At 33.8% G+C, this 24,298-nt stretch overlaps 1 protein-coding gene across 1 annotated transcript in view; it reads right to left on the reverse strand.

Annotated features, from left to right (window-relative positions):
• The window catches only part of LOC134529711 (translocation protein SEC63 homolog), a 77,674-nt gene that overhangs the window by 30,262 nt on the left and 23,114 nt on the right, over nt 1-24,298 (reverse strand). The window contains exons 4-11 of the mRNA XM_063364081.1: nt 22,517-22,622; nt 21,402-21,532; nt 18,557-18,649; nt 17,608-17,772; nt 17,297-17,525; nt 15,357-15,502; nt 6,279-6,426; nt 1,712-2,037 (exon numbers count right to left, since the gene is read on the reverse strand). Of these exons, the coding sequence (XP_063220151.1) occupies nt 1,712-2,037; nt 6,279-6,426; nt 15,357-15,502; nt 17,297-17,525; nt 17,608-17,772; nt 18,557-18,649; nt 21,402-21,532; nt 22,517-22,622 (1,344 nt within the window). The remainder of the gene's footprint in view (nt 1-1,711; nt 2,038-6,278; nt 6,427-15,356; nt 15,503-17,296; nt 17,526-17,607; nt 17,773-18,556; nt 18,650-21,401; nt 21,533-22,516; nt 22,623-24,298) is intronic.

Here is a 24,298-nt window from a genome sequence, read left to right on the forward strand (position 1 = left end):
GTAAGCATAATAGACATTCCTCACAAAACTACTGATGTCTTGTCTTTGCTTAGAAGTTATATTACTACCACAAATAAAAACAGAACATGTTTGGGTTATTTAAAACACTTATGGGAACTCATTTCTCAAATATAACCTCACACTACACCATGTAAACAATTAATTACGGTTTCCCTCCTAAAGCCAGCTGGATGTAACAAGTGTTGCCAACTATTCCCTCTTACCAAAATAAAATTTTTCCTTTGTAAAATTTACGTTTAAATAAAAAACAAGTTTCCTCAATTTGCAAAAAAAACTGTACGTGATAGGGAAAAACGGATTGCAGATCTGGAATCAGCGCAAAAAAAAATACTTTAGAAACACCTAAGATCAGAGAATCATAGAAAATCATGTTGCATGTTTAATCTTTTGACTGTTTGAATGTATCACAGCACCATGATCAGATCCTTTGCTAGCATTCGTCAAGATTATTCCTTGAACCAGCCTTAATGGTTTTAGTACTCTTTGTTTAGAGTTTGCATACAATACAGTGCTCATTTTTTTTATTAAGCATGTTGATTAAGATTGTTCTACCTGACAGTCACTTGTGGGCCTATTTCTGAGTTGTAATTTTAATGTTTTCCTGATTCCCTTTGGGATCGTATTTATCGTGTAGTCTTCGTATTATAAACTAACTAATAACTAATAATTGATTTTCCCCCTGTAAATGTAAGATGATAAACTTAATTTTGCACAAATTTTCTATCATTTGAAATTGCTTAATATATTTTTGCAAGAGGTATCATTGACTTTACAACTCCAGTGCACACTTAATTTCATGTGTTTTGCACATAGATATTGTGAGCAGTATTTAATGTTAATGAAATGATTATTTGTGTTTTCCAGCATTTGATTTAATGTTGTTTCAACATTCAAAATAAACTTTTTATATCCCGTATTATTGAGTGTGTCATCCCTAATGCTACTTCTAATATCCCTAATACAAGGAATCCAATCGTACTTATGTCATAAGTGGCAGGATTGGAGTTCCCATTGACTTATTGTGGTCAGCGTAGGTTTCAGTACCTTTAGACGGAGAAAGTTGTTATGGTGACTCTTACATATGGCTAGTTTTCACATTACTTATCTACTACATTTGACTGTTTACAGGTTTGGTTCCCTGGTAGACAAATAAAGTGGAACTTGATGATGTGTTCTTGCAGATTCTTCTTATTCTTAGATTTACAGAAAAAACATACCTCAAAACACCAAAATAGCAGTTATATTTTTTAACATGAAAAATATAATCAAGAGGAAATTAAAATTACGATTAAACTGTTTGTAGCAGAAAAACTTTCTTAGTACTACTTTACCAATTTTAAATGAAACACAAAATAGCACAACCAAATCCATTTGCACAGGAAGCCACAGCCAATATACACCACACCCCACAAAAAAAAAACATGTAAAAACCAATACCATTAACAGAAAAGATTTAAAAAAAATGGAAAAGTTGGCTTGTGAGATTTAGAGACCTAGGATCTGCATAGAGTAATAATTTACCTTATACTAACAAAGAGTGTACTCAATTAATAACCTTGTGTGTAGAATTAAGTCTTAAGCAAGGCAGTAATAAGTGAAACAGAAACTGACACCTTCTGATTTCTTAACAGTAATTTTCTATTACTCGCTAAAATTAAAATATTGTACATTATGTGCAAAGTGAGCATACCTCTGGTATCAAAGACTGGCTCGATTTCTCTTCACCTTTTTTTGATCGAGGAAGTTGCCTTTGACTTTTTGTGCTCTTTTTACCACTCTTTTTTCCTTTTTTAGGTTGCTTTTGCCAAACTGGCTTTTTAAGATGCTCTTCTTTCTTTGCTGTCTCATCTTCGTCTGGCTGTGGTTCCTCTTGATCTCTCTCCATTTGGTATCCATCACTATCATTGTAAACGTTAAAGCCTTCAAATAAATCACTCATGTTTTTTCTAACCAATGTCACAGTCACTGTGACAATGGCTCCTGCTGTGACGACAGTGGGATTCTCATCATCTATTACTGGAAAATGAACAAAGAATTATTTTAATCTCAATGACATAAAACCTGAAATTTAAACTGGTAATATTTATCACAAACAAATATGGTTATCAGATAGCTACAGTAAAACCTTCTTACGAAAACCTTACTTATGAAAATTTCCTGTATAATAAGCTTAAAAAAATTAGCACTTGATCTATAAATATGTACCATTTTAACCTTTTAAAAAAATTTCCCTCTAAGTTAGTCAAAATTTATAAGTATCTTGAGAATTTTTTTAACAGGGATTTACTGTATATTGCACGTGGCTATGAAATACTGCTATTAATAAAACATACAAATAACTAAAAAAAAAAAGAATGGAAACACTTATTTAAGTATGTGGTAACTTAAATTTCACAACTGTACAGCAAAATGCATCAAGTTCTCCTTTAATCTTCATAATATTAATTTTAAAGAAAAAATTATAAAATTTATTGCACTAAAACGGAATATAAAATAACAATACTTATACAGCCGCATCGAAGGTGAAGATAACACTGGCGTTTCAGTCGACATTATAGTCACCATCATCAGGAAGCAATTAGTTACCTCTCTCCTACCTGATGATGGCCACTGCAATGTTGACCGAAATGTCAATGCGGCTACAATCCAGAAGCCAAGGAACTCCAGACAGTGGCCACGAAAGCATGTGATCTTTAATAATACCTATACAGGTTTAATTATATCTACAACATGGCCTATATAAACACTGAAGCAAAATAATTTTTTTCCTAGGTTTCCATAAACGTATTCAAAGAAAACACTTACTTGATACAAAAATAAAGGGCATTAATTTTTCTCCTTGCAGAACCTTTGACTACTAGAGTCCAGCTGGTGGCCTAATGATCAATTTTTAACCCCTTCTTGCTTATTTAGAGCAAACACAAACACTACCCACAAATAGGTAGGGATATAATCCAATCCTTTCCCCACCCTCTTTCCTAGCAGGGGAAGGAAAAAAATAACTACAAACTGCTGGAAGTTATGAAGATAGCGAAACAGCATAAAATATTTTCCGCTGTCTTTAAGTACCTCTTGATGTTTTGAATGCATGCTCCTAGCAATCAATTTTACCTATCCAAAAAAAATAACTGGGTATTCAAATAAAATCATGTACAATTAATGTACTTTTTCAATACAATCAAATTTCTGTGCAATTCCAGTTTTCCCATTTTTACCGATTACTAGAAATCCTGTGACTGAAAAATTATTTACTTAGCAGCAATTGTTAGTAAAAAAAAAATTGTTATTTGCAAGGAAGTAAAGATATTTAGAGCTGGGAAAATTTTATAAAAATATATGCAAGCATTTACACAATTAACATTAATTCAAAAACATTTCCATGCATATATTTTTTTTCTATTATTATTCAAACACAAAATATTTTTTTATACATTGTTAAAGTATAATTTAGAAATAAGTGGTGATAATTTTTTCAGCTAACCACAAAATAAATTATAAGATTTAGACAACATTTATAATTCCATAAACAGCTCATTTTTATCTAATAAGAGTACATTTTTTATAATATAATATATATTTTTTCAAATTATTAATTGAGTATAAGTTGAAATATCAGGGGCATAACCAAGGACATGGCAAAGGGGAACTTAAGTATGTACCCCCTTTAAAACAACAGTGTCTATGAAAAGTAAAGTAGTATTTAAATGTGACATTGACCAGGGCTGCGCCTGTAAGCCCAATATGTCTCTACCTCTTTCTCCATTTCCCAAGACTTATATTTTCCACCCTGTTAGCGTGACGAATAAAGCGTGTGCCACAATTGAATTTAAATCATATACCGCCAACCCGGAAGAGGGAGTGAGCGACAGCATTTAGACACAATGCTGCAAGCCATTTAATAACTTAAAATAATATTGTAATTAGTTTGCTTATGACCCCCGTGTTTTGTTTCTTTCTACAGCATCCCAAAATGTTCCATTACTTCCATTTATAGTAAATGATTTTACAAGGGCCTATCCCAAACATTTCCGAAAGGGAAGCTGAGAGTTCCCGAAATGGAACACTTTTTGACATTTAATTAATGACTGGCATTACTATTAAGGGTTATTTTTGTGTATCTGCATACGTGGGAAGTTTCCTGAGTTTAATATGTATTAATTCTCAGACACAAGTGGCACGAATATGAATACTAGTCATTCGCCATTGTCCAGTATCCAGGAGTTTCGAAGCCATCACCCGATGAGACAGACAGCGTGTACACCCAGACATCTAATTATTTGCAATCACAAATAATTTATTCTGTTTCTGAATTCAAATCATTTTGTTTTCTTATATACCTCCGGAGCCTGTCTTGGCCGGCAAGCTGTTTCACTTAAATATTTTTACTCCATTAGAGGTGTTTGAAATCAAGGCGGAAAAGGTGTTGGTCATGGGGGTGACCGACTTCAAAGTATACAGATTTGTGCCGCAAGGCTTTCTTCCTGTTATATAAAGAACTATGCGAGAGACGTGAAAGTTAAGTAATAAGTCCATGATGGCCAATACCAGGCGCCTGCTGGTAAAAGTATTATGTACAACACAACAATGACAGCACAGACACAAAAAATGTTCAACATATAAATGTCATACAGCACAAGAATTCCATTGAAGGAACTTAGTCATGGAAAAAATAATATGGCAACACAGAGGAATACAGTGGGCTAACAATGACGAGACAGATTAAATGCAGGCAGACAACAAACCTGGACAATGCAGCAAACATATAAACACAACGATGAAGATAAACAAGTACTATGGACAACACACTGATGATAGCGCTGATGAACACAGAAGATTTCCAGTGACAACAGTTGCGACGTTTCGGGAACTGACATCTGTTCCCGTCATCAGGCACAAACAGACTGACATTGGACACTGGAAAACCATGGGTTTATATATGTTAGAGCTCCTCTCCTTGCACAGCCAATGACAGGTAAGGGCTATCCTGATTGGTCCCACACAAAAGGGGTGATATTATTGGCTGATGTATTGCTGTGAGGGCTGTTGGTTTGCAACCAAGTTGTGTAGTAAATTGGTTTCTTTTTTAATTAAAGGTAGCCATATATGTTTTTATACAATGCTTTGTTGACTGATAACATTGCTATTGCTGACAATAAATGCTGATTGCTTAAGTTTCTTTTTTATTGGGTGTTCTTCCTGTACGAGTGGTGCAGAATTACCTCAAAGTATGGCTATTGTCCCAAGCATGTTCGGCAAGTCTAGATTTTTGAGTTTCACCCTTCTTCATCTTATTTTTGTGCTCCTTAATGTGTGTTGAAAGGACCCTGCCATTTCCTCCTATGTACATGCAACCACATTCACAGGGGATCTGATACATACAGTTCTGACATTGAAATTTATCTATTGATTGTAGAATTCATATTTGAACTGGAAATAGGTTGTATTGACACATAGAGTAATACGTTCCATGAGTGATGGAATGGGTATTTCTGTTCTTTCTTTCAAGGTGCTGTCATTTTCAGATTGGGTTTTTACAACAGTAAGTGTTTCCGGTATAGGCACATTAGTAAAAAGGCTTTGAAAATCAAAGCTTATGAGTATGTCATTTGGTGCTATTTCCAGTGTCTTGGTTATGGAGATGAAGTGACCAGAATCTTTAATGAAGTTAGGCGTTTGGCCGGTGAGTGGTTCAACAATTTTTAGCATAAATTTGGAAAGTTTTTGGCATGGAGAATTACAAGAGGTCGCAAAGGCAGGCCTGGTTTGTGGATTTTTGGTAGGTCATAAATATGAGGTGGCGTACTGCTGTGAGGTGTTTGGATGCACCTGGTTTTGTCTGGTATGTGGCTCTGGTGTTTTTTTATTTTTTTTTATTTTCGGAATTTTTCCATGACAAACAGTGCAAAACTGCAAGAGGCTTACAGTGACAGGACCTACAACATTGCATACAGCTCTAGTGCTCATGAATTTAAATCACGTTGGAGTGCTAGGACTGAATCCATGTCCCTTGCCACAGCACAATTTGTTGGAGATCATGCCGATGAGGACCCTCATATCCTTAAAGAGATGGAAAACAAAGGAAGAATAAAGTTGTTTTTTTTTAGAATGCAACCAAAATCTACTTTCCTGTAAACAATAAAACTGTAAAAAATTATTCCTTAATGTATTATTTTTGGCAGCAAATATAAAACTATTAATTTAAAATTATATTAGTGAAAGAAATTTTGTTTACCACTTAAACAAGACATAATTATTACCTTCAGATACCACCTGAAAATCTACCAAAGGCATCTTGGAAAGCACTTTGATGACATCATTAAACTGGTCATCATTCAAGAAACGAAGAATATGTTGTTTTTCTTCATGTTTCAAACTTGCAAACTGTTGGATACTTTTGATTCGTTGCTGTGAAAAGAAAAAGAAAAGTATACAACATGTGCAGTTTTCTAAATTTCAAACTTCTTTCAATGGAAATTATGACTGAAGACAACAAATAAATAAGAACACATTTAAAGAACATCAAATGTTGTATCCAGTGGAATCAGAGTCTGCCTAGAACCATTTCGGTTGAATTAAAATGTTAAAACAAGCTTAGGAAAACACTCAAAATATGTAGACATCTGTATGGTGGCAGGGAACTTCCACACATATAGTTAGGCATACAACTGAAAAAAAGGGGGAAAAATTATCAGCTGCCTAGCATTACTTAGCTACAGAGAAGATGTATCAAATGGGAATGCAAATGGGAATCCAAGAAAGAGAAAATGCTATCACCCATTATTACCATAGTCGTAACAGGAATAAATTACCAACCAGTTAAATAATTTAAATGTGAAACTCATGGGTTGTAAATCAGCATAAAAAAAATTTACATTGCAATAAAATAGAAAAAAAATTACAATTCTTGTTATAAACTGTTTCCCAAATCTCATAATGTAAATGGATTCACCTCTTTTTAGCTAATTCAAAAGTAGCTAAACAAAGTTAAAATTTTAAATTCAAATTTAACCTGTTTCATCTAAGAAGCAATTCAGAACATGTGTTTGGCAGATATTTAGAGCCTTCTAGTTCAGCTGAGCTTGTTTTTCAGTAGCAAGTATCAAGAAGGAAAGACTAGAATGTGGACATGGAATCTATTGAATTTTTAGCATTTGTAAACATATGTTTGGACCAAAATAATACACACACAGACTGTGTGACACAGTTTTAATAGCTTATTTTGTGACATATGAATGCTGTGAATGAATGTATGCAATCAAGTTTGATAGTATGAAACAAAAAAGTTCTGGGACAAACTCGAAAAATTTATTCCAGTATATTTTAAACTGACAACAATAATGTTAGCAAGGGAGGCAGCTAGTTGTAAATGAGAAGAAAGGTAAAAATCAAAAACCACCATAGTCCCAATAATAAAATATTGCATTTTTTGGTTCATTCTATGGTGATCCCTGGTGGGCATGCATAGTTTTAAAGCAAAAACCACTGTATGGTACAAAGCCCTGAAATATGATGTGTTCAGCAAAAACAACCATCGTCCATGTATTTCCACAAAAAATGACCATTTTATAGAGTATATTAAGCAAAAATAACCATTTCCTCAGTACTGGTAAATTTTTTATTTATATTTTGGCTACCCTATACATGTTTTTAACCCGTTTCTTTGGTTTTCAACTGCTTTCCTGTATCAATAACTTATCAATAAAGAATATTCTTTTCATTTTTGCTCACTCAGACAAATTCGTTTTGGCAGAAACAGCTTTAGTCCTAATTACATAAGCATATTTGGTCATGTTTAGATGATTTTGCAGTTAAAATACTTATTCAATTTTGTCATGAAGCAGAATTTAGAATAAAAAATTTTGCTGAAGAAATGTGTAAATTTTAAAGAAAGCTATTTTTCAAAAACATGATTTATTTAAGTGAAGTCTAACTAAAATATTTATCAATAGATTATAATAAATTCAACATTGCAGCCTTATGAATAGTTTAAAAGTATGGCTTCATTAATTTATTAGTATTGTTTCAGGTGCTTGTGGAATGATTATTAGCTGAACCTGTAAAAGACTCTGCTAACTATTCTTCATTTAAGGCCATGGCATCTTCATAAGTGGCTGTTTGCACAATCTGCAGTTTTATAGCAACTTCCTTCTGTAAATGTTCAGAAAGTAAAAAAGAAATGTTTTCCAATAAAAATTCCAATTAATTTGGTAGCAGGATTATTGTAAAAACTATACACATTGTGAAATAGCACTGCTAACAGTGGCAAGAGAGGACTCAGACAGTATGCTAATCAATACAATAATACAACAGCACATTGGGCTTTACTAGCAGGTAAAAGGGGTGGTGTGTTCTCTGAGTTTCCACCCATGGTTTATTAAAGCAAAGATTATTTTAAATTAAATTAAATTTAAGATTTTTGTTAACCTGCTATGCACAAAGATTTTAATGATGGAAATCTATAACTATAGTCAGCTCAAAACTGCCTGAATACAAACTAGATACACACGAATTACATTTTTGTGCATAAGTTCACAGAGTATTCCTGAGAACTAAAATGATGATTTGGAATAAAAATCACCAATTTTATTTTAAAAATACATTACCCTTATTTTACATGAAAAAAATAGTTTAGCATCATTGTTATCCACACTGTCACAAAAATAAATTATTAAGTACATACCTCTGTAAATTAAAACTGTTTGTTTAAAACATGTAATTGTAAATTTCCTGTTCCAGTTTTTGTTTTAATTTAGGTATATTGTGTTAGAAATAATATTTCAAGACACGGGTGTAAATCCTGGGGGTCCAAAGGTGGCCATGGCCCCCTTGGAATTAATAAGCCCATCACTTGGTGTGGGGAGGGGAGGGGGAAAGGTACAGCTTGTGCATGCAAAATCGTAATTGTGAAATGAATGATAAATGCTACCCCTCGGGCCCTCCTTGGAAATCCTACAGACTTTTACCCCGGTTTCAAGAGTTCAATTGATTTTAGTATTATTATTATTTTTATTTATTTATTAATATTGTAACATGCCCACCAATAGCTGAGGGCTTTAGCGGTGGGCACGACTCATATATACAACGACAGCATATAAACAATACAAACAAAATACAAACAAACAAATAAAGTTTAAAATATAACTATTAAAGTTGATAAATGAACAGTTTTATATACATATCAACAAATTTATATTCATTGCTAACTAACACTCTATTAGAATTAAAACATTAGGAAATATTTTAAAGCCATATGATTATGACAAGTTGTGTGATCCAAATGTATGTACTAAATTTTTAATTTTTTTTTTTAATTTAGTACATTATGCCATGAAAAATATGAAAAGCAACATTCAGTTAAATTATCTTCATTTCATGAAACTGTTTCTTAGATATTAAGTAATTATTACTATAGTCTCAATATAAGTTTTTTTTTTTAACTGCTCATAAAAACAGAAAATAAGTCAATGAATTTGCTTGCAGATATGTTTATTTGACGTTTATTTGTAGGTAAGTTTTGCAACTGCCCGTTTGTGAAGACAAAACATTACTTTTCAGGTTTCGTACTGAAAATATCCTTGTTGTTCGGATTAATACACAATGAGTGCAAAGAAATATTTTATTCAACAGAAGTGTGAGGTGGACCGTGATGTAAGACTTTTTTTTTTGGCAGTATGGCAGTTTATAAAATCATTTCATCAGCCATACTCTGTGATTATGTGGGACATGTTGTGGTATATTTGGAGAAGTGAGGGAATATTAGGATTATCAATGTGGCAATACTGGCTGAGAGACAGTTGTGTTGCACAAGTGTGGCAATGTCGCCAATCTGCAAGAAGAATTGTGAAAAGTAATAAACATGTGTATACGGAACACAACATTGGCGATGAGGTAAGTGGAAATACAACTGGTAAATAACATAGTTCACTGACCTATAGTCAGGTTGTAATGAATTTTCCTGAGTGGGGATGTGTAAGGCCAACAGTTGATGAGGTTAGTAAAGAACTCTACAGACTAGTCTACCAGCAATCGAACAGCACGCCCGGCTAGCTATATAAGTGCGCCCAGCGCGGCGGTGCTGGTCACTCGATGAACATGTACGAGTCAGGGGTTATCAAGCTGTGGTCCGCGACCCACCCTCTACGAAGACAACAGTTAGTGCAGCACTCGGCTGTCACCATGTCACTACATCAGTATGATTACGCTAGTGATTGTCTTGAGTGCTGGAACACGAGACATCAGACTCCACGATGGAAGAGGGACACAGAGAGAGCGAGTCAGCCACGCTCGCTAACCAAGAAGGGACCACCGGCCCGTAGTGACCAGGAGACTTGGGCACATCATCAAGGCCGTCAGTCATCAGTCCAACCAGCTGCAGGGGAACGGGACTGCGGACGGAACCTACGAGTGAGGGGTCCTGGCGCATAGGACCACGAGTAACCCTCTCACTAGGCACCGTCCAAGTTCAGCACGGAGGCAGTTCTGGAGAACTATTACCAGGCGAGCAACGTCTACTGAAGTACGCCAAGCCTTTCGGGTGGAGTATAGTGACTAACATAATATCCAGTTCTTCAAGTAATAGTTGGAACAATAATACGACACTGTTCAGCTGGAGCAAGTTGGAGTATTTCATACGTCATTTTGAACTCTGCTCTGCTGTTTTCTTCAGTATGAATGCTAAGCGAGTAGGGATAATTGATAGTTCACTTCACTTTATTGTTACACTATATTAAGTTGTGTTATTCATTTGTTTATTTACCACTCACTTGTTGTTGTCAAGTCATACACTTACGAGGGGAGTTTCAGTAATTATTATAATGTAATAACATTACTGTCATTTTGGTAAATTATTAATCAGAATTTTTGGCATAATATTTACTAGCCCAGGTACAGGTTTTGTAAAATGACTTACTGGGTCACAGGTTATTGTTATTTTTATGGTCCCGAGTGGTAGGGGCCCAAGAAAACAAACAACGCTGTGCCAGCCTACAGTTTGCGCGCCGAGTGGCAACAGTGGTACATGCAGCCTGGAGCAAGGGGCTCTGGGAGGTGTGGCTCCCTGGCAGGAAACACAAGAGTTAATAAGCACTTAGTACTGAAGATGACAGAGGAATCACACATACAGACAGGGCATGCTGGGCGCAAGCATAGGTGTGGTAGGTGCCCCACAGGAGGGGGGAGGAAATTGGGAAGGGAATGATCATGGCCCATGCCCAGAATTCTCAGAGAGACAGCAAAAAACAGAGAGGGTGCAGGGTACGGGGTAACAGGGTGGCACTGCGCAAAAGCGGTCAAAAATGCTGCACTGCCGTGCTCTGGAGCACAAAAAAACAGGATCTGCCCGCCTGACCCAAAGTTTCAGAGACCAGCCGGTATTCAAACAAGCCCCATGACTTGGGGGTGCTGAGATTGGCTGTAGGTTCGAGACGGGTAGCAAGTCGGAGGAAATTAACACCCCGATTCATGCAAGGAAGCAGGAGAAACGGGAATCGTGCAGCTACCGTTGCATGTGACCCGTAGCACGTCCGGCCAAAGCGCCGAGACACAGTCTTAAATTGGTTGGGTAAAGTAGTATAAGTCGAGAGGGACTTAGAAGGTACAGTAGGAAAAAAAAACCAATCAGGACCTCTTAAATACAATTAAAAACACCAATAAAATAAAAACTAAAATTTCTGCCACAAAAGCACTGATTTGTGGCACATACTCCACCGCTAAAAACGTGGAGCCCAGTGTAAGCAGCATAAGGACACACAAATGGTTAGGCCGATGGCCTAACTACCCTAAGATACAAATACAAAAACAATAAACATGATAAAGGTATGAAATAACTCATACTAAACAAAAGTTGACAAAACTACTTTAATGCAAAACTGCCACCAATTATCAAATGGAAAAAAAAAAAACTATTACTGTTTTTTTGCTACAATGAAATGTGATTCCAATTTCCTCAAAAGTCTGGGTTTGACATAACCTGTCAAACTAGCAGGCATATTGTCTGCGAGAGTGATACATGAAATTCCCAGCGATAACAAGTAATTCAAGCATAATTTCAGATTTTTTTTCCTGATGACGAAAATTCATGCATATTTCCTGCTTTTCCACAAATTCAAGCTTGGTGGCCACCCTGTAACAGTATACTGCTGCATGGACACGTGTTATAAAATCATTTCTAAAATATCAACGTCACTTCCACATTCAGGACGCCATCTTGACTACTCCCATACTGCACCAGCATTTCCATGATGCATATCATTTGTAGTGGTGCTAACCTACATCTATGACAAATATTTTTTTTGTGTCTAATTGAACATTAATTTTTCTATACTTCATTTCATCAGTTGTCGTCATGGGGAGTAAGAGTAAATATGCAGAGAAAAGATGGTGGCCAAGATGTTGGCCAAACACGCTATAATTTATTCAAGAACATAGGATATTGGGCTACTGGTAACATAGAACTTTTTAAACTAGTTATTTTTTTATTGTAAAAAATGTTGTATTAAGAAAAAAAATTTATATTAGAGTTCTTACTAGCCTTTTAAACACTGCATGTAGCCTACTTTTTTGGCACTAAAGTTTGAATTTGCCCAGATTTTTTGGCACTAAAGTTTTTTTTGGTGCATTATGCGAATACGTGTTAAAAAAGACTTTAAGAAAATATATTTGTGTGTTTTTCCCTTAATTTGTTTATATGAGGGGTTTATTTTTGTCAAGGTCATAAATTTTTTAGGTAACAAGTACCTAAACAAATGTGCTGTACACGAGTGTTAACTTCTGCAATGAAATGAGTTAGAATAAATAAAGGTTGCAATAAATTTAAGGCATCTGACATAGCCAAGTAAGTCTTTTGTGTATTAGGCTAGTTATTTTTATGCACCATGTGTAGAGATTCATATTTTAGTTCAAATCCATGTACATACTGTGTTTCTTACAGGTACATATATGTAACATTTATTTTTATTAGAAAGTGTGAGTGCAAATTTTTGCATTAAAAATAACATATATTTATAAAAATACTTACCATGTTTTAAAGACAGAGTTGGTTGTGCACATTCAGTAGCACTAAAAGAAAATTAGGCTATGTAAAAAAAACTGCCCCAAATTGAGAAATTGTAATTGTAACCCAAAATGTGCTGCGTATGATTTATGCTAAATATATTTTCCAAACATTTATTGACAGAGACTTTAAAAGGTTGCCAGGTATGCGTATTTGATTTTCTTTTGAATTGTTATCAATGGTAAGGTTATTCAAGATTCCACAACAAAAAATAGAATAGTATAATATGGAAATTTGTAGTCTCAGTATCACTTTAGTGAAGGGTAGAAGTTAAAAAAAAAAACTCTCACTTGATAAATATTATTTATGAAACTTTGTTCTATTCAAAACCATTAGTTAGCCTATAAACAGTTCATGGCTGGCTTGCCCTTCAGGGACACCCTGTTTATCATGCAATGTAGCATCAAACATTTAAGAGTATTTTTTAGTTTAACTTATGTGTAGGAAAGAGAAGATCCACTCTTTCCCCAGTAAAATGAGACTTTTTTGACCGGTCCTTTGGAAAATATTCACACTGTGTTGCCTCATTATCGTTATTAAAAACACAAATCATTTTTATATAAATATTTTGTTAATTTTTTAAGAATAGCCAGCTTCCAAGGTCTAAATGTCCACTGAACACTTGCCAAAGATGTCTCACCTCTTCTTGAACAGGCTGAAGAAAAAGTTTAGCAAGTTTTTTTTATTCTCCAACGCCAGCATACCTGTGTGAAAGGCACCAGCAATTTTTTTTTTGCTTATGTGGAACGTGAGTCCACCTATTTTTTGTAGCAATGCCTGAGCTGGGCACGTGCCATGGGGTGGGCGAGCATCTGGTTGCCCACGCTATGCCTGAGCTGGGCAAGAGGCATGGGGTGGGCGAGCATCTGGTTGCCCACGCTATGCCTGAGCTGGGCAAGAGGCATGGGGTGGGCGAGCATCTGGTTGCCCACGCTATGCCTGAGCTGGGCAAGAGGCATGGGGTGGGCGAGCATCTGGTTGCCCACGCTATGCCTGAGCTGGGCAAGAGGCATGGGGTGGGCGAGCATCTGGTTGCCCACGCTATGCCTGAGCTGGGCACGAGGCATGGGGTGGGCGAGCATCTGGTTGCCAATGCTATGCCTGAGCTGGGCACGAGGCATGGGGTGGGCGAGCATCTGGTTGCCCACGCTATGCCTGAGCTGGACAAGAGGCATGGGGTGGGCCAGCATCTGGTTGCCGGGCAAGTGGCCAGTCGGCGCAGCGTATTATCTACCCCCGAAACTTGCTAACAGTTCTCATCCATCTTTAACCATTTGAGTGGTCCTCTTCCCGGTAAAAAAAGGAGCTGGCACCTACAAAGTTATTTATGGCTCAAGACAATGATGTCAAATTCTGCTTTTGAAGTACTATGCTCTAAAAAAATCTTTGGACTCTCTTTAAAGTTGTTTAGCTTCTTCAAAGACAATGTCAAAGAAAATTAGTCTTCAATTCGACTTTCCGAAGTTTTGCACACCCCTAGTAGTAGGAAGTGTCCCAAAGCAACATAAAAATGAAATTATTTTGCAGTGCCCTAGTAATTATTTAACGTTTTTCATTATGAGACAGTGATGCTTATTTAACTTAATACTAAACCTGTGGGGGAAAAAAAAACTCTAATTTACTTTTGAAAAGTATTTTAAAAAATAAAATACTGCGTTTTAGAATAGCAAAAATTTTTAATAAAATTATTTTGTTTTGCTAATGACATTTAAATAATTACCATGCATAATACAACCAGGCAAAATTTCTATGCCCATTTAAATTTTCAATAAATAATGTTCATAAAATGTCACATTTGTAAACAAACATTGCTGTTAACATTAAATCGACTCACTATTATTTGCGAATTCATCACATCATAGAACAAGTATTTATTGTTCGAAACGCTGATACGACGTACAATACTTCTGACTCGTCATTTCAATTTCTCTGTTCAATAATAAATATATCACTCCATAATTCCGTAACTGGACGTCTAAATCAGTAATGACTACAGGAAATGTATAATACTTGGCAGCACTGCATAATGCATAAAGAAATTAGACATTAATTACAGAAAGAGTTTTAGTTGTTCAAATGTTAACTGATAAAACTAGAGCTCATCTAAAATATAAATATTAAAAGGAAAATTTAAAATAATATGCCTCAGAAAAACTCAACATGTATTTTGATAATTAATATTTCATACAGTAAACACTTTGAACTGTTTTCATATCAATAATTGCACAGCTCCATAATATATGTTTAAAATTCTATTAATTTTTATTAACACCTAATAAAGTACCTTTTTAGAGGAGAAATACTTGAGATTCTCATCTGTAATGTGAGGAAGCTGAAGAAGTGGATTCTTATACTCCCACATGGCCTGTACAATCATTGGACTAAGCTTCATGCAGTTCTCTATGGTTTCTATGTTGGGAAGTCTCGGAACTGAAAAAAATTATATCATTAAATTTTTAAAAAATAAATTCTTTGTACAAATCACACATCAGGCCTGAAATACTTATCTTATAGGGTTAAGTATTACTTACTGTAGTAAAGCATTAACAAAAAAAAAAGGCTAACAGAAAAAGATTTAAAATTCATTATGGTTGCATTAACATTCTCTACCTTCAACACAGCTTAATAAAATTTACTTCTCAAAAATGGTACAATTTAAAAACAGGTGTTAAATGACCCAGCTTGTGTACATCAAAATCTGTAGGTGAGTAATATGATATAGTATATAGAACAGGAGGTTTCTCATATTACTATAGCCTGTCTGTGTACAGTTAATACAGTTATACACTGTGTGTGTGATATTCAATTCAAAAGATCAATAATGAAGTCTATCCTGGATTTACAGTACAAGAGGGGGGGAAAATACATTAATAATAAAATATATTTACAATAACTAAAGAAAAAACTATAAATACTGTTTGCAATATGTCAATACAAATAATTAGACTCTTTGTGTAATAGTGAATAGCACACACACAAAAATTCAGGTTTGATAATTAATATCTCTTTGACAAACATTTCAATAAATTTTAATATATTATTTAAAATATGTTTATCAAAACCAGATATCAGAACTGTATTACTTCAAAACTTGATAATTAACAGGACTTATGATGGGTACATTACTAAAACAAGCATTCATAACAGTATTTTCAATCACTAATTTCAATGTTAACTCCAAACTTATACTACTGCACAACACAATAACTTCAATAGATGTTTTATTTAGAATTTCTCCGACATGTTTAGTTATGTGGTAAGGAAAAGGTCTTGCTCCCAGGACCAATGAATTTATAGTGTTCTCACTGCTCTTTATATGAATTTTTAGAAATATAAGTATTTCACTCTCATTTTAATAAATTACTGTCTTAATTATGCAATATTTTCTAGTTTATAAAAACTCTGGGTTTCATTCGATAGGACGTTCCGGTTTTGAATCATGTCCTTGGCGTCATTTAACTGTCTTTACTAAACTGACAATGTAGAGGAAGAATAGGGTCTTATGATATAGTTCTTTAAAATATGAAAACACACCTACATACAACACTCTAGGGTGCTGCTCTATATTACTAACTTGAGATGCATTTATATTTATTCCTGACCATCATAGATTTTATAGATGCTAATACTTTCCTACTAGTTTTCACTAATTATTGCAATGCTTCTCTTGCTGCATCCACACATCTGGCGGCTAAACATAGAAGATTGAGTGTATTTCAAATAGTTATAAGTTCCTGGGTTTTAGAAATGTCATCGCCTATTGGTGCGCTGCTGCGCAAACGTCACAGTGACAGACTCAGCAGACACATGAAACAAACATTAACACTTAAATGGAAGTTCCAAAATATTACTGTTTTTAAAATAAAAATAACTGGAAATGTTTATTCTTCTAATAAAACTGTAACTAATAATTCGTAGCACACGTAGCATACTCCCTAGAGGGGTCTTGCAATGACGTCCAGGAAACTAGTCAACTCATGGCGTGTGTTATCAATAGTCACCTTCCTTTAGTTCAAAACACAATATTGCAGAAAACATAAAAAACTAATAAATGTCAAAAAATAATAAAGAGCTGGTTTAAGTCTCATTTGTATGTTCGTTTCTGCACAAGCTGAATTCCCAACTCTGTTTAATCAATATACATAATGAACCATTACTACAAATATACTGAATTCTCTCTCTCTTTCTGAACAAAATGTTATTAAATGTCACTGTAATACTTACTTCTATGAGCATATGCAAGCAGGATAAGTTGAGAGACACAGTTCACCATCTCCTGTACAAGATATGGGCACTTCTTCACTATGTATTGTCTGTCTTTGTCCAACGTATCTGCCTGCAGTGGAATTCTGCCCAGGTGAGCATGTATCAAGGCCCGAGCTTTGATGGAGTATAGATGGCAAAGCGGTGGTTCTCGATTTTTTTCGTTCAGATTTGGAATTTGTTTTATCAACTGTAAGTCACAACCATTATTTGCCAAGTGAACAAAAAAGACTCAGACTGTTGGTAAAACTCATTAGCTTAAGATTACCAACCTGTGGCACTTCTACGTTGTCAGTAGGTCGCTCGACAACCTCACTATTGTGCCTTTTTTCAAACTCCCGAGATGCTGCAAGGATCATGATCACCCTTTTGACAGCCATAGAACAAGGAGTTTTGTGGAAGAAATAGTAGTACATCTGAGTTGTATCCAACAGCACCTAAGACATGACAGTGTTCTCTACTTAAACCCTTGCACACAATATTGAAAGACAAAATAGGTAAAAAAAAAAAAAAAAAATAAATACAAATCAATTAATTTAATTTTTAAAAAAATATTATGTGGGTCTAACAGATCTACTTAACAAAATTCAAACAAAAAATATACATACCAAATTTCACAGCTCTAGGCCTCTCTGTCTCCTAGCACTACAGACAGACAAACTCTCCTTTATGTAAAATATGATTTTATCAATTTTTTTTCATACAATTTTGTTTAAAATTTTGTTATAGTGTAACAACCAGCCATTAGTATACTTTCAAAGTTGTTTTGTAATATTGCTGTGATGCTATTTTTTTTGTAAATAATGAAAACGTACGTATAGAATGCTTCTTTTCTAAATAAAGATTGTGTTTAAGAACAAAGGGGTAGGTTTCTGGATGCGGAAGGGGCAAAGAGACAAGACAGATAGAGATAGAAAGAGAGAAAGACAAAGAGAGAGAGAGACAGAGAGGGAAGCATAACTTTAATTCTTTTGTGTTATATGACTAAAATTTGTTTGACCAAGTTACAAATGTAGTGATGAAATTGTCCATTTGACTGACTATATTACACAGGCTGTGGTCCAGTTGACCCATTCTATGAGCAGTCATATGAATAGAGTAAAAAGCAATACCAGAATAAAATGAGTACAGACAGGATTAATGGAAACTGAGCAGGATTCATATGGTGCAGATTTAAGATGTTACAGAGATTTAAAAAATTAACAAACTAATTAATCTTACCTGGTCACCTGAGTACCTGATAGATCTATACCACCACATGCCAACAGCCGTTGGGAGGGCAACCATGAACACCAGTGCATACAAACCAAGAACCTATAACAAACAAGCATAAAGAATACATATCTCACAAAATTGTTCTTATAGGTCCAGTGTAATGTTTTTATATTGTCTAGAGAACAGTGTTTAGTTGACACAGCAGACTATTGACATACACAAAATAAACTCACATTCCTCGATCTTAATAATGTTAACATTGAATGCTGTTACGTACAAACAAATTGTTACTCAATTTACCAAACTTCATAAAATTTTTGATAGTAAAATATGGCACCGAAAAAAGCATAAATACTTTACTTAATCTGCTACAGAATGGTGGAAATAAAATGCTTCCATATTTGCAAAAAAACTACTCCTTTAAAAATACCTGTGAAAATGCATGAACGTAAATTGGAGAAAAGATATATGTATAGAAATAAAATAAACTGTCCACTTAATGAACAAAATTAAGTTCAATATTACAAACAAACAAAAAGTATGCCATTATTACATTTGAAGTAGTATTTGTGACTCAAAAATAATCCCGAAATTATGTTGGAAGTTAATCCAAAAAATCCAAAATAAAAAAACAACCATTAGTAAAAACCACCAGTACTTCTTATTGTATTTTCATATTTTTATGTGTCCTGATAAACTTGTACCTGTAAAACAAATAGTATTCTAAGAATGCAAACTCATCTGTCCTTGTGTAAAGGAAGTTCTGCATGAACAGATCCACAATGCGAGATTAGGAACAATCCAGTAGAATAGGAGTGCATAAAACATTTAGCACATGTGATTGCAAAAGTGTGGTTATGCAAAAACATACAAATTTTTCCCTTTGGATGTACACAAAAAGTAATAAAAAGCATTAAAGTAAGAGTAGCAGTTCTGAAGACAAGATTCCGCCATCCTGCATGTCAGCAGCGAGTAAAGCCAGAAGCTTTCAGGGCTAGTTTACCTCATGCCTGCTACGATGTGCTAGTGGCAAATCATGGCAGAAATGCATTTAGCAAACAAAACTCTGGAATTAAGTTAAGTGGTAAAACTTATCTTTCTAATAATATAAAACAAAGTTTATGCTTTTAAAATCTTATTAGAACTGAAATGTATCTCCTATATTAATAACATTATTATGTTGTAACTCAGAAATGTTGTTATTGCCTACTAAGGAATGTTATGCCCAAGCCCTATTATGTAAACAATGCGGTACATGAGTTTTTTTAAATGTAATTTTAAGTTATTTAATCTTGAAATGTTATTCATATTTATTTAAATGTACGTACTACAAATGTATTTAGACATACATTAATAATGTAAATTAATTTTTATGCGTAGTGTCTAGACTAAAATGGTAGTTGACAACACACTTACCTGATTGGAAAACAAATCATTTTCATTAACATACTCTCTTATGGAAAATACTATTTTATTAATGCTGTTTTGATTAGCACTCTGTTTTCCTGGGACGAATTAGGGTGTTGCTTCAAGGAGTAGGAATACTAACACAATTTTAAATTTTCAAACAGAAAGGCTTAGCACAATAAGTTATCATTTATGAAAAAAAAAATTCAGAAAGGACCAATGGTTCAAATACTCAACAAAGATCTATTTCAATTGTAGACATCGATATGCAAAAGTGTGAACGTCTAACTAACTAGTATTTTGACTGTTGAGTCACTAACCGGGCTGACCCAACTAGTACCACTGTGATTTAAAATTGGTCTGTGAATAAAACTAGCTATGACAGTCAATCAAATATTGATTCTGATTTTTTCTTCAAATATTTTTCTTATGTGCGTATTTTTCTACATTACCATCACAATGTCATGTAAACTATTTATGGGTAAAATTTAGTCATAAAAATCACTTTGAGTGCATAATGGTGTTCATAAAACAATTTTTTTTTTAAATTTCATTTAAATTAGAGAAACTATAAATATTTTCAACATAAATTTGTAAAACAATATTTTTTTTATTTTAAAATTTCAGTAATTTAATAAAAATAACAGGGAACTTATTATTTTTAAATGGCCAATATTTAAACAATAAAAAAATATTTTTTTTGCTAGTCTAATTTCATTGCAAAGAATATTTGTAGCTTAACTATCATAACTTTTTCTATTCAGCATAAAATTGCATTAACATTGCTATTATTAGCTAACAGCAAACAAGTTAAGTCTAGAACTACTTTGTAAAATCTGCCTTATTGCAAACATAATGATAATAATGATAATAATAATAATAATAAAAATAATAATAAATCTTATTAATTTAGAACTCATTCCATTAAAATAAAATAATATTTTACAAATTATTCCAACAACCATAACCTATTGTGAAAGGTAAGTAAAAAAATTTATGAAAATTTCAAATAATTTTAGTTCATAGTTCTTTTGGAATAATTTTGAATGAGTCAGCACATAAAACCCTTACACTAACAAATAAAACACTTTTCCTGAAATAAATTGAATGGCTAGGCAATACAAATAATTCATATAGCAGCAGCATAAAAAAAAAGATCATTCTAGAATACAGAATTTCATTAGATCTTAGAGAACATTCACATGCCTCAATGTTATGAAAATTAAATAAATTTTCGTAAAACAATGCAAATAGCATTGACACTTAATGGCTCAAATTCAATGTTTTGTAAAAATATAGGTGTATCCAAATTGCTTATTATCAAAGTACTCTTTGAAGTGTATGTAATACTGGTATTGTATAAATCCTGTACTGTTTTAAGACTACCACCAGAAACTTAACACAGTTCTAGGTCTATTAATAACCAACTTAAAATGTTTCTCACCCAAACAGAATTTTCTTTTTCAACAATCCATGATGGTAAAGCAATACCAAAACTCATGGCCCCTGGACCATCTGGATTGCCATATTTCTCCCAGTTGCGACGAGCTTCATCATCTGTGAGTGCTTGATACGCTGTTAACAAACAACAAATGAAAATTATACATACTGACATGATGATAAAGTAACATTACAAATTTTTACGAAAAAAAACAAGTAAAATAATTGTCTACGTAATTGCAGTAAACAAGACAAAAGAAGATTATTAATTCATGATCTACATTTAGCATACCATTTCAGTATTGATTTAATTTTAACAATCAATATTTACAATTTAATACTGATTACATTATTGTATTTAACTATTATAAAAAAGGGTCCTCTGTGAACCTGATCATAAATGCATCACGCTCATGTGACAAGGGTTATGGCCATGGCTCAAAATGTATGAGCACAGAGTTGGTACCCAGGTAGTTAGGAGCACACTATAATCTTGAAGGTACCATCACCTAAAGCCACTGTGCATAACCGTGCGATGAAAAACCTTACAAAAAAACTAGCAAAGAAGTTCACAGTAATAAATGCTGTGGTAAAATATGTAGGGTGTGCGAACATTCAGTATTATAGAGGTTTTGTAATTTAAAAACCTTTCATCAAAAAACAAAATGCAAGTTAGCAAACTTCTATTGAAAATTAAAGTTTTTTGACTTACTGTTTAATTCAGAACCTTTTTTAGATTTTTGTACCAGCCTTTCAGTTTCGTTATTTTTTCATGAATTTCTAGACCTGTATACATTCTGTACACAACATAGATACTGAGCCCAATAAAATATTAACAAAGTATTTAAAATAATTCATTTACAGCAAAATATCTTTATTCTTTAACACGTAAGAGGTATTCAGCTGTTCCCTTCCTCACTACCTACCTTTAACTAACTGCATTTAACTTCAAAATTTGAGGAATCTTTTTATTTAACTATAGCATATAATGGCCTTTCACAACAAACATATAATTATGTACAAAAAACTTAAGAAAATCTATAAGAAATAAACATTGGGCACATAAAACACTGGGAACTTTAAGTTTAAAAAGATTAAAAGTATGTCTAAACAAGTTACCTTTTGTAAGCTTCATGAAAGTCTTCTCATCTCCAGTTTCCTTGTCAGGGTGATAAATAAGTGATAGTTTTCTGTATGCTTTTTTAATATCTCCTTGAGATGCACCCTGTACAAAAAAGTTAAAAGTGTGTACTTATTAATAAAATTAATGCAACTAAACCTTTATAAACTAATTTCAATCAACTCCATATTAACCTTAGAAAAATAAGTTTTGTCTTTTCATATTCTTTTTAGAAAAAATTCAACATTTGAACAAATTGTACTTATGTAAAGTAATGCACGCTCAGTATCAGATAAAATGGCAGAACCACAAACTTTGTAGCAGTGAAACAATAAATACAATCATGGAAATGTTCTCAACAACTAACTTGTTGGCTTGTTAAAAAAATACTTTTGTGTTGATTGTAAAAAAAAATGTAAATGTGAAATAAATTCATCTACTGAAGCATGGTAAGTGATTTTAGTTTCTGTTCAACATAGCCAAAAGTTATATTGAACACTTGACAAAACATCTACCTGGATGTTTTTGTATGAGATCAGAACGTCTAAACGTTTAATCAAAAAATAAACCAACAAGGTTTTTCACATTCAAATCCTCGAAGAAGGTACAATTTTTCTGAATCTTTCGAGATGAGTGCTTTATGTACCTAAGTGCATTACTACTTCACAGGTTCTTTAGTCGATCTTACCAGTCTATCAATCAGTGACGATCACACTGTCTGTAACTTTTTGCATGTGAGAGTTCACAAGCTTACTGCAAAAAAGTTCGCCATTAGTGCCATTTCCTTTCTAGTAGGTTTCTTTTGCATTTTGTGTCTGCCATGTTAACTTTATAACTTTGTTGGGGCCACATGGTAAATATTGCATTTTTATGAAGTATAGCAAGAATTGTCTAATCTGTTTGCTTGTGTCTTGCATGTGTAGCTTCAAATTGCTGTGTATGTTAAGCGCCTGTGTTTGGAATTTTGCTGTGGCTCTTTGGCTCTTGTGGAGGGTGCTGAATTGCCCCATGTGCAGGCAACAGGTCACCTGTGCAGCCTTAGTTTCGCATTAAGTTTTATGAGCACTGTGTGGTTCCTGTAAAGAGTTCAAATTGTTGTCGCGCTTGTGTTGCGTTCAAGGTCTTTCATTTAAAAGAACTTTCTTTAAATTGGATAGTACACACTTGCACTTAAGTATTTAGGAATAATGATAAAAGCCAATGGTTTTCTGTATACCTGTTTTTATTCGTTGTAATTTGCCAATAAAGCTAAGGTCATGCCACATAATTGTATGCAAAACAGTGCAGAACAGATGTATGTCTCATTCTGTTTGGCAACTAAAGACTTTTCTTGTTAGTTTGTGTAAGCATATAAGTGAGTGAAGTATTTTTAAAGTAAAGAATAAGCCCTTGTGTTCAGGCTATTACAGTATTTGATGTAATGTATTGTCGTGCATTTGTATGTCATATTTTCTGCATGTTTTCGTGTTAATTGATATATGCATTTTCTTGACTATCCTTCATGTAAATATTATTATTGAATATAAGTTTTTTTTACACACATGCCTATATTCTTTTTTCAGGCTAGTACTTTCATGGGCACTTGGTCATTTGATGAACCACATGTATGTTGACTTGAAAAGAAATTCTGGTTTCCTAGTGCTCTGATGCGGAGTTCATACCAGCGGCCCAGGGTTTACTTTAATATGAAATTAAATAATTAATTAGTCCAATCATTCACATACTCACACATACTATCACATACTAAACTTAATACAAAAAATGTTGACTGCCTAATCACA

This window comes from Bacillus rossius, chromosome 2 (assembly GCF_032445375.1).
Source record: "Bacillus rossius redtenbacheri isolate Brsri chromosome 2, Brsri_v3, whole genome shotgun sequence".
Taxonomy (NCBI): Eukaryota; Metazoa; Arthropoda; class Insecta; order Phasmatodea; family Bacillidae; genus Bacillus; species Bacillus rossius.